The sequence below is a fragment of the Antechinus flavipes genome, chromosome 2 (assembly GCF_016432865.1).
Source record: "Antechinus flavipes isolate AdamAnt ecotype Samford, QLD, Australia chromosome 2, AdamAnt_v2, whole genome shotgun sequence".
Classification (NCBI taxonomy): domain Eukaryota; kingdom Metazoa; phylum Chordata; class Mammalia; order Dasyuromorphia; family Dasyuridae; genus Antechinus; species Antechinus flavipes.
Genome location: NC_067399.1, coordinates 464,841,390 through 464,853,737, shown reverse-complemented (window position 1 = coordinate 464,853,737; position 12,348 = coordinate 464,841,390). Strand labels below are relative to the sequence as shown.

General features: G+C 34.0%; 1 protein-coding gene across 1 annotated transcript; it reads right to left on the bottom strand.

Moving 5' to 3' along the window:
* Window positions 1-1,676: 1,676 nt before the first annotated feature.
* Window positions 1,677-12,142, bottom strand: LOC127546799 (olfactory receptor 1L4-like). Its single transcript, XM_051973741.1, has 2 exons — window positions 12,118-12,142; window positions 1,677-2,632 (listed from the first exon to the last, which is right to left on the bottom strand). Exons 1-2 carry the CDS (start codon window positions 12,140-12,142, stop codon window positions 1,677-1,679), a joined length of 981 nt encoding a protein of 326 aa, XP_051829701.1.
* Between the last annotated feature and the right edge of the window lie 206 nt (window positions 12,143-12,348).

Genomic DNA, 12,348 nt, shown 5'->3' with positions numbered 1-12,348 from the left:
ATATTGTAGTTTAGACTTTCCCAACTGGTAAGCTTAATTTTTTTTCTTCTGGTAGCAAGAATTTATTTCCCTCCCATATTATTAATTAGTTTAATTAATTAATTAAAATAAATTAATTTAAAAAAGCAAAAATAAAATCTTTGCAACAAATGTACATAATCAAACAAAATGAATTCCTAAATTGGTCATGTCTATAAATAAATATGTCTTATTCTGTACTCCAAGTCCATTTTCTCTTTGTCAAGATAGATAGCATGCTTTCATCAGTCTTCTGAAATCTTGGGTGGTCATTGTGTTGACTACCAATGGTGACTTATTTTGAGAGCTACTAAATAAACAGTACATTTCCCACAGTGTGGGAACTAAATAAGTAATTCATGAGGGACAAATAAAAAAGTCTGATTATTTGGGGCATGTTCAAATAAATAGGATAACAACAACACAAGTGGGATCAAGAGCAATAACTATAAACTCTTTGAGGAACCATGTTGCACTAATAGAATTTCCCAAAGAATAATACCTAGTTAATGAGAAAACTCTGTCATGTTTGTAGCAGATGGAGAAATTCACTAGACTACCATACTCAACTTACAAGGTCTATACCCTCTCCTCATAGAGTATCTTAAGGAGATATGGTCCTGACAGGCAACACTTAATTCCAGAGCTGAAACTGATAGTTCTGAAGCCTAGGACAAGCACTATAAGATGTGGCCAGAGAAGGCAGCATAATGAGAAAAGAAATGATTTCATTGGTATAGGGAAGTCCCAGGTGAGGAAACTTCCTCCATCAGTGTGGGTCAGCTCTTTCTCTGCAATTTATAATCTTAAAAAATTACTTAGAGCACCGGGGAATTAAATCACCTGTTCAGAGGCCACATAGTATATATCACAGGCCAGGTTTTTCTGTCTTAGGAGACAGTTTTCTACTCACTATGTCATGCTGCTGGAAGCCTATCTTCAAATCAAATTTTAAAGACAAAGCCTTAAGTAAAAACTATGTAACTCAATCTCTGTCAGTGGAGGGACCCTGGAACTTGGGCCCATTGGGACTAAAGAAAGGATTAGAGTGGGGACATGTCAGAGTTCACCAGTTCTGGGGAAGAAGAATTATTTTATAACTTCTTATTTTGACTAATTATTATTGCTAAATAGGTGATGGAGAATGAATGCTATCAAAACAATTTAAATTTTGATGCCCTGGGATAAAACCCCAGTTTTCCTACCATTGGTTACAGTCTTTCTTAACTAAGTGTTTTGAAAGAACTAAGTGCTGCTCAATATATGTGGAATAAATGAATTGATGAAATTAGAACTGACCTTTGGCACATTGGTAAATTTGGCAGAGTTTGTCTTTCGTGTCTATTCATCATGCACACTTTCCCCAAATTCATGGATATCTTTTCTTACTCTTACCCTTGGTATATTTATCCTCTTTCGATCATAAAACAATAAGTTCTGTGAAATTAGAAAATCTCCTTCCTTCTCTGGACTTCAACTACCTCATCTATATTATGAGACAGTTGGACTTTGATGATCTCTAAGGTCTCTTTTGGTTTTCACATTTTATGTTATAATAATTTTTTCTAAGTTTCCTTCTCACTCTAACATTCTTATGTTCTAAAGATCCTTCCACTTTTAGTGTTTGATGTGTCTCTGGTGCCATGAATCTATGATTTCTAGAACTTAATTCTATCCTTCAATTTCCATAGGCCCTGTTTCATGTCTTTGTTCCTTAGGCTGTAAATAAAGGGGTTCACCATGGGGGTGACTACTGTGTACATGACTGTGGCCACTCTATCCTTGACCACAGAGTATCTGGACAGAGGCCGGAAATAGACATAGATAATACTTCCATAAAACAGTACCACAATGGTGAGGTGGGAGCCACAAGTGGAGAAGGTCTTCCATTTTCCTGATGCAGAGGGGATTTTGAGGATGGCAACAATGATCCTCAGGTAGGAGAAGATTATGCATAAGAAGGGGGTCACAATAACAGCCAGTGTCTCTGTCATGACCACAACCTGACTAGAAGAAGTATCAGAACAAGAAAGCTTCAGCACTGGCTGTGTGTCACAGAAGAAGTGTTTGATGACGTGGGAGGCACAGAAAGATAGACGGGACATGAGCAACACACGTAAAAGAGCATGGAGGTGTGAGATCATACAGGAAGCCACTGCCAAAATGACACAACGCCTGTGACTCATGATCAAGGCATATTGTAAGGGATTGCAGATGGCTACCAAGCGGTCAATAGCCATGGAAGCTAGGAGATAGCTGTCTGTGTTTCCAAAGGCCATGAAGAAGTACATCTGCACTAGACAGCCTATGTAGGAGATGGTTTTTGTCTCTGACAGGAAATTCACCAGCATCTTGGGGACAATGACAGAGGTGAAGCAGATATCAGTGAAGGACAAGATGCTCAAGAAGAAATACATTGGGGTATGAAGCCTTGAGTCTGAATGGATGACCACTATGATCAGCAAGTTCCCAAGAAAAATGACTAGGTACATATTAAGGAATATGAAGAAGAGTGGTTCCTGTAACTGAGGATTTGAGGAGAGTCCCAAGAGAATGAATCCAGAAGTGCTACTACCATCCCAGCTGCTATTGCCATTCTTTTCCTCCAGGATATCTGGAATTTTCAGAGAAGGTTTAATATATTGATAAGCCTTGGTTTATTATTTCAAAAATAAGAAGAATGCGCTAAGGGTAGCTTTAATTTCTATAGTTACATTAAAAACATTAAAGTTAACATTAACTTTTAATAAGTTTAATCTTATTGCAATATATGAAACTTAATAAATGTTTATTAAAATTTAAACTACACTAAGATACTTGGGAATCCAGAATTTAAGATATATACAGCACTTTTCTGAAAAGAATTCTGAGTCAGATAACACAAATAGAATTCTTTCCAGTTTACATATCTGAATTCTGAGGATCAGATAGATGAAATGATCACACAGCTAGTAAAGGCAAGGACCAAAACTTGAAAACCAGGAATTCTGAATCCAGGACATGTACTTTTTAAATAAAAATTTCAATCATTCCATTCCATGTAAATGAGGCCATGACAAGAGTTATATTTCCAGCTTATTAGGTCAGCTGGTAGAGTTCAGAAAACACTGGGATAAGAGTTGGGATTCCAGGTTTCTTGCTATGTATTAGCTGTGTAATGTTGGGAAAGTCACTTAATATCTCTGAGCCCATGTTCTGTATATAAAATAATAGTCCTGCTTATTTCAGAGTGGCTTTTTTGAGCAACAAATGACATAAAGTAAGCAAATTGAATATTGATAGATTGTTAAGAGTTGAAAGGCATCTTAAAGCCTATTTTGTCCATTTCCCTCGTTTTACAAATGAACAATCTGAGGCTCTGGGATGTTTAAATGATTTACTCAATATTATACAGTTACTTACTGGCTAATAAAGGCAGTATTAAAATACCATTGTATAATATCAAAGCCTTAAAGTCCAAACGAATGTAACCATTATGGTGGAATTTCAAGGAACTGTTCAGCAGACACAAAAAGACTCTGGTTTGTGCAGAACAACCTCTAAAATTACACCCAACTCTGAAAGATCTGAAGAGCAATTGGTTAACTCCCTGTGAGAAAGAGCTACACTTGACATAAAAACCTAACAAACCAATGACAAAAGAAATTCTCTAGTTTTACAGTTCAGCTTCTGGAACATTGAATCCTGAGGAAGAGAGAAAAATGTTAAACAAAATGTTAGTTCTGAAATAAGTTTAAAACATAGAAGGGCAGAGGTGGAAGAAACCTTAGAACAGGTTTTAGAGTAGAAGAGATATTACAAAATGGAATGTTAAAGTGGAAGGGATCTCAGAACATGAGTACTTGAAGATAGAAGGTCAGTTTGATGAAAATGAGAACTTATTCATAACATAGGGTGTTAGAACACTTTTGATTTTGTTTCCTGGTATAATTCGCAAAATGTCTTGTTAAAGGATTGGTTGGTGAGCAGTTAGAAAGAAAGAGATGATCACTCATAAGAATCAGAGTAGTGTTCCTCAGAAACAGATAGGTTAGATTAATTCTCTTTTGACAGGATCACTAAAGTGATAAATGAGAACTCTGATAGATAGAATAATATCAATAACAATAGTAATAAATAATGAGCATTTGTATAATACTTCAAGGTTTGCAAAGTACTTTATATATGTTATCTCATTTGATCTTTACAACAGCCCAGTGAAGCAGGTCTTATTTATTCTCCTCATTTTACAAATAAGGAAAAAGAAACTAAGGATTTAAGTGGTTTATCCAAGGTTGTACAGCTAGGAAGTATCTGAGGGAAAATTTGAAATAAGATCTTTCTGACTCAAAGTCAAATATTTTATACAGTGCACTACATCCTCTGCATATTTACTAGATTCTGTATACTCAGATTTTGGCAAAACATTTCTCACAATATCTTTGTGAATAAGATAAAGAGATCTGGGCTCTATGGTAGGTGTCAAATGATCAGACCCCAAGGGTGACAATTAGAGGATCAATTTTAATCAGGAGGGACTTATCCAAGTCCAAGGGTATTTTCTTGGTGAAGTTTTGTTCCACATTTTTATCAATGACTTCAACAAAGGCAGAAATGGTTTGCTTATGAAGTTGTAGATAGCACAAAGTTTGGAAAATTAGTGAATGTGTTGGAAAATAATAGAACCCAAATTCCCAAAGAGCTTCAGGGTTTGGAAAAAATGGGCCCAAATATAGAATGATAAAATGAAATAGGCAGACAAGTTCTTCCCTGGATCAAAAAACCAACTACCTACATATGGATTAGGGATATTATGCTTGGATTACTACTCATGTGAAAAATGGGGTTTTGTGATAAAGATTATCATGAGTCAACATCATATGATGTGACATTCCCAAAATCAATGTAATATTTTAAAATTTTTGCTCCTTAACTGTGAATAAGTAGGCTTTTAATAAGAATTCTATTAGTAGAAGCCACAACCTAGATTTTGGGAGAGAGTTCAGTGAGTTCAAAAATTTCAGAGAAAGAATAGATAGGAGGATCCAATTGTCTAATATTTTTTAAGGAAAATTTATCCCAACAGTAATGAAAACTCTTGAGAATGAAATTCCAAAATCAAATCAAAAGGTAGATGATGAATATTAAATACAACAAAAAGGATTTTTAAAAGCTATTTGGGGACTAAGAGAAGAATCAAAGAAGGAATAGGATTATTCTCTGAGATGGATGGGATGATAATGGATGATGATAAAAATTATTTTGATGAAGAGAATGATGAAGTATCTCAAGAGACCAATGCATTTGTTCAGAAACTATCTTGACTTAGAACTAGGAAGACCTGGATTTAAGTCTCATCTCTGGCACCTATTGGCTGTATGACTTATCTTCACAATGATCTAGGGCAAAGCTTCTTAAATTTGAGTTGTAATACCATATGGGATCACATAACTGAATGTGGGCATTGCAAAATTATGATTTATCATCAATAAGTGTTTGATTTCATACCTACTTTATATATATACACATATATGTATGTGTGTATGTACATACATGTGTATATATGCCATACTTAAATAAAAATGGGGGCCATTAAGTAAAAAATTGCACATAAGGATCCGTTAGGGTCTTGTATTTACTTTAAAAATCATCTACCAATATTATCTAGGTTTTATTGTATTTTTACTTATTTTTCTAAATGTTTTTCAATTTCATTTTGATCTGATTCAGCGCACTCTTGATAGGGTTAAGAGCAGTAATACAGCCTAGGAACTGTCTATTTGACATCTCTGCTCTAGACAACCTTCAAAGACTCTTAAATTGCAGACCTAAATTGATGGAGTTTTCTCACTGGGGGTTCGTTATACCAATAAAACAATAGAAACAAGTAAATAGCAGAAGATGAGTACAAAAGTATGATCCTAGAATAATTTGATGGGCACTAAAGCCCAGACCAGACTGAAGGAGATGATGAATACTAAATACAGCAAAATAAAAAACAAAATTCCCCAAATAGGGAATAAGAGGAGAATTAAAAAAGGAATAGGATTAGTCTCTGAGATAGATGGGAAGATAATGGATGATGATTAAAAAGCTAAATGGCATCAACTCTCATTTTGTTTTAATTTCCTCCTTTAAGGAGAGAATCTTTGGATTCAGAAGTACAAAAGAAATGATTAGTACTAAATGGAAAATAAAAATAAATAAGATTATGGCAACAGGGTTTTAGCTGCCTTCAATAAGTTTAAATCTCTTTCTAATATTATATCAGTTACATACTAGGGTCTGGAAAGAACAGGTAGTTATATCGATGATCCACTGTCAATGATTTTTTAAAAATCACAATAGAAAGTGCTACAGGATTGGCAAATGATCTCAATTCTCAACAAGGCTTAGGGTTTCATTGACAAAAAAATTAACTTGTATCCTTGGAAAAACTGTACAATGTATTAAAGACAGAGTCTATGAGAAATTAATCAAAAAAAACTCTGGTCACTGAGATTAAGGACAACTTCATCAAAACCAGTTCATGGTAGACTAATCTTTCCTTTTTTGACCAGCTAACTTGATAGAGAAGTATTGTAGAAGCATTAGATGAAATTTTTAGCAAGGATTTGACAAATGCTCTCATGCTTCCTCTTTTTATGAGCAAGTTAAAAAGATGGGATCTAGTAAGTATCTGAGATTGGATTGAACTCGGGTATTCACAACTTTAATTCTACTGCTCTAGCTACTTTAAGCACATAATTTAGGCTGGAGCAGTTTGAGAAGACACAAAAAGAAACAATTCCAATCTTAAAGAAATGGGAAATTGCCTAAAGAGACTAATCTGAAGCTTATCATTAACTTAGATTTTTTTTAAAATGGAAGATGAAAACAAGGGCAAATTTGGAGAATGAATTCAAAAGACTGATATGGTCATAAGAATAATTTCAGAATCATTGAAACCTAGCATGAAGCGAGACTGGTGTGGACATTGAAAGACAACAAAAACATAATTGTTAAAGACCTTTAGAGGGAGGGAGGACTATTACAAAAGACTAGGGTAGCAATGAGGCAAATGAAACAATTTTAGAAGACAAAGAGAAGGCAAAGATGGTCAAGAATTACTTGGGCTCTACATGTATTCTTTGCCAAAGGGAATGAGAGAGCAGTGGGAGCATCATGGTACAAGGGGAAAAGTGCCAACTGTAGAGTCAGAAGACCTGGATTCACATCTTACCTCTAGTGCTTATTACTCATATGAATTTGAGCAAGTCATTTGATCTCTGGGTTGCAATGCCTTCCTAGGCAAAATGAAGAGATTTGGGGTGGTTGCTGAGATTTCTTCCAGCTCTAGATCAGTGATTCCAACTTATCTCGCCAAGAACACCAGGCCTAATGAAGTATATTTTAGAGTAATAAAATAACTAGCAAGTATGACTATTGATTTGTTCTTAATGATATTTAAGCATCCTGAAGGATGGAAGAGATCTTGCAGAATTGGAGAGTCAATGCTGTTTTGATTTTCAAAAAAAAAAAAATGGTAGAGTACATTATCTGTAAATCGGGTCCAGTGAGCTAGACAGGGATTATTAGCAACTTACTAGAACATACTACAAACAATATAGTTAGTGAACATCTAGAAAAGAAAGTGATGATCATGAAAATCCAGAATGGTTTCCAATTAATTCAATTTTAATTCAATAAATATTTGTTTAGAACTTTCTAAGTGCAGGACAAAAAAAAGTTAAGGCAAACTTAATCACCTTTCTTTGTAGATTAGATTAGGAGAATGCTTTAGATATCCTTGATTCTATATCAACTTTTTGCAAGCATTTGATACAATCTTTCATGCTTTTTGGACAAGATGGAAATAGGTGAACTAGACCAGTGATGGCAAAGAAATACAATCAGATCCCTGTGGGCTGCTTATCAATTTGAGAACTACAAAATTAACATTATCTTTCTCTATTACATTTTAATCTGGTTAACAGCTGCTGGTGGCAAGTTTGACACTTCTCAGCTTGAAGATAAATTGACAAAAAAATTGGATTTAGAACTTGTAGAATGGCTGGATCCAAAGGTTATTATCAATAGTTTGATGTCACCTTGAAAGATATTTCCCATTGGAATCCCTTCCTAAGGGAACTTTGAATGGCCCTATGGCATTTCACATATTTATCAATGACTTGGTAAAAGATGAAGATGATATAGTTGTTAAATATGCTGTGACCCAAAATTAGGTGAGATAAATAGCTAAGACACTGGATGACAGAGTAAGAATTTTTTAAAAAATCAACAATCTAGAATATTGGATTGAATCTAATGAGATGAAATTCAATAGAAAAAAAATTAAAAACACCACAGTCTTAGTGAACTGCAAGTTCAATAAGTCAACAGTGTGATATAGTAGTCAAAAAAGCAAAGATGAACTTGTGGTACATTAAGGAAGGCATGCTGTTCAGGATTAGGGAGGTAGGTTAATATTTCCACAGATCTCTGACCTAGATACTAGATATTATAGTACTTTTTTCAGCTCTGGGTTCTACATCTTAACTTGGAATTCCCCTTTATCAAAAAGAGCTTTATTTTTGTCCCTTCCTTTTATCCCTCGGCTTTTCCTTTTGTCCTTTATAAATGCTCTTCTGAAGTCATTAAGATTTAGCCAGTAGTACAAACCTCTGAAAGCTCTCACAAATGACAGCAGATGTTTTATCTTGTTTGTAAAAACTATTGTTAATTTCATTGGAAAACTTACTCATTTTTCAGACTTCTCTGGAGTGAATTGCTCTCTATACACTTTGTTTGCTTTTCAAATCCTCATAAGATATGCTGAATTGATGGTCCATCTTCCTTAATTTTATAAACTGTATTTCAGTTTTCAACTTCTCTTATACTTCTTAAAAAGTACATTCTGGTCTTATTTGTGTTTGCTTGGGAAGTGAGTTGTCTATTCACTTCTCACAACTAGTAGTATTTTGTCTTTATCCTTGAGGAGGATTTGGAGGAATTTATATATACCCAATTTTGAGGCCTTCCTTATAGGCATCTAGTGGTTCTTTTTGTCGATTGTTTTCACCAATTTAGGAAAATTTTGTCTGATTTTCTGAAATATAGTGTTTAGATTCTTTTATTTTTCTAAGTTCTCTGGATTCTCTATGACTATGGTCATAGTCTTTTTCATTTTTCATTCAAATCTGTATTTTCTTAGGATAATTCAGTGATTTTAAAATAATCTACTTTCCCCTCTACCTGTTGTGTTTATTTCCACTTTCAATCCTAAGTCTGCTGTTTGCTGCTTCTGTGAATTTTTGAATTTTTAAACTGTATTCTGTTAGTTTTTCATGTCTCTTATTTCTGAGCCCCCCCCTTTTTTTTTTACCATTTTCAACTTTTCCTTTTAATTCTAATTTTCTTAGCATTTAAATTCTTTTTTATTTTCTCTATGTTATTTATCTATCTATGTACATACTCTGGATTATAATTTCTTTATCCATTTCTGTTATTTTTGGTACACTGTACCAGAGACTTTGTCAAATTCTTTGCTAAAGACCCAGGTAAACTATGTTTACATCATTCTCTTCATCAACCAGTTTAATACCCTTATTGCATAACATGAAGTTAACCTAGTATGATCTGTTCTTTTTGAAATCATGGTGTCTATTTGTGTTTACTGCTTCCTTTTCTATATGGTCTTCAACTGTCTAATAACATAATCTTGAATTTTGTTAGGAATCAAAGTTTCACTGACTAAGCTAAATTTTGTATTGTCATTTTTTTTTTTGAAAATCAGGGCAGTTACTTTGTTTAATTCTGCAGTATTTCTTTCCTCTATTATCTTTCAAAGATCTTTTATTAAGACTTATCCAGCTCTTTGGGTATAGTAGAGTTGCCCAAGTGACTTGAATTCATCAAAAAAAGATATATTCTCCTTACTAACAATCTAAAAATGAAATCAGCAGCTGGTTCAGTGTGCTTCATGAACCTGGAAAGCAGTAAGTAAAGAACAGAAGACCATTTGGATATGGAGTAAAGGAATTAATTATATTGAAATAGAAGTTGGGCCAATTAACTCTATTTCAAAATGTTAGCTTATTTTAAGCTTGGGGTGCACTTAAAATCCCAATTTAAAAAAGTATGACCTGTTATCTGATTTTGCCTTCACTTTACTGGTAAAGTTGAGTTTTGAGCGCAAGTGTAAGATTTATATTTCTCTAGGTATCATCTTAGATGTCATGTGTTGATGTAGTCTTGTTAAGATCTTTTTGGATTCTATTTCTGTCATTCAATATATTAACTATCTCTCCTAGATTCATCTTGTCTGAAAATTTGATAAGTAGTTATTTATTCCTTTATATAAAGTATTAGTAAAAATATTAAATAGTATTTGACCAAGGATAGATACCTACTAAGCAACATGGTAGAATTTGGATTCTAAATTAGGATTGAAAGACAGAATACCTTGGTTCAAGTCCTGACTCTTTTTTTCTATTTACCTGCAATTACTAGAAAGTCACTTAGCATGTCTAGGCCCATATTTTTAAACTTGTAAAATAAAGAAATTGTATTAGATGACTTTTGATGGTTATTTCAGTTCTAAAATCATGATCCTATGATTCTTGGTTCATTCTACTAATGAATATTCTTCAGGTCTGGCATTCAACCATCTCTGAATCCAACTTACTATATTGAAGTCTTACCTCACGTATTTCCATTTTGTTAGAGAGAGAGAAAGAGAAAGAGAGACAGAGAGAGAGAGAAAGAGAGAGAGAGAGAGAGAGAGAGACAGAGAGAGAGACAGAGAGAAACAGAGAAAGAAACAGAGAGAGAGAGAGAGAGAGAGAGAGACAAAGAGAGAGGCAGAAAGAGAATGAGAGAGAAACAGAGAGACAAAGAGAGAGACAAAGAGTGAGAGAAAAAAAAGAGAAAAAAGAGACAGAGACAGAGACACACACACAGAGATATAAGCAGAAACAGAAAGACTCAAATGCTGTTCTAAAATGAAAATCTAGTCTATCTAGTCTGTAGAACTCCTTCAAGCTACTGGTTTAGTTGCTGCTTTGGTCCAGAAGGGTAATTTCAAAGGTGTAGGGATCACTATTGTTGAAACTCCCTCCACCAGTATAAATCAGTAACTATTCTATAAGTTATAATTTAATCTCAGAGAATTTTCTGGTACCTTGAGAGATTACATGACTTGTCTGTGGTAACACAGCAAGTATATATAAGAAGTAAGACTTGAAAATAAATCTTCCTAGTTCTAAGGAACTATATACTCTCTATACTATATACTACTGCACATTATGTTTTACCAGCCTGGTTATCCTGTCAAAAAAGGAAATGAAGTCATTCTGTCATAAACTATTCTTGATGAAGCCATAATGGGTCCTTAATAATCATTGCTTCTCTTTATAGACATTCACAAACCATTGGTTTAATATTACAATCAAGATTTTTTTCTAAATATACTAGTCTATTATTTTTTGTAAGCTCTGCATTCCTTCCTTTTTTTGAAAATCCAGACATGTTTACACTCCTCTCTAGTCCTAAAGTCCTATATTTTTTCAAAGATCATTGCATTAAAAGTGGCTTAGAAATCTTTTTTTTTAACCTATCCTTTTAGTATCCAGAAAATGTGAAGTTTTATTTCAGAAAGAAATTATATTGGTGAAACCATATAATGAAACAATGAGAATGAGTGCTTTAGGAGATAGTAAACTCCCTGCAACTAGAACTTTTTGGTCGGAGACTGAATGACCAACCTTACTTGTCAGGAATACTGTAGAGGATATTTCTGCTTTAGACAGGGGTTAGATGAACTCTGAAGTTCCCTCTGACTTTTTTTTTGAAATCTACTCTGAGGTACATTTGAGACCATAAAAATAAGGAAAATTGACAATATTTTAAGGTTTACAAAGTACTTTACATATACTCACACCCCCTCTACACATATCATGCAACTTCATCTCCAAGAGGGTCTTCATGTAAGTATATTACAACACAACTGTGATCCAATTAGAGGGATTTTACTCAATAGTGTAAAGTTGTTATGGAAAGGAGATTCTCAAAATGACTTATGGGGGTCGTATCAGAGAACTGACAATTTATCTGTATCAGACATTAAATCTCAACACTCACCTGTATGTGCAGGTATAGATGCCATATATTCACAGATTGATTTCTGAATTTTTCAGTAAGGCCTCAGATCACAGGGTGATGCTGTTTGAGGGAAGACAAGTTTAGGAGGAAACATCATCTCCTGTTTGGAGGATATAGATGAAATGGAGAAAATGACAAGAAAATGGGGAGAAGGAGAGAGAAAGAAAAAAGTGGAGAGAGGAAAAGAAAATAAGTTGAGAAAGAGAGAGG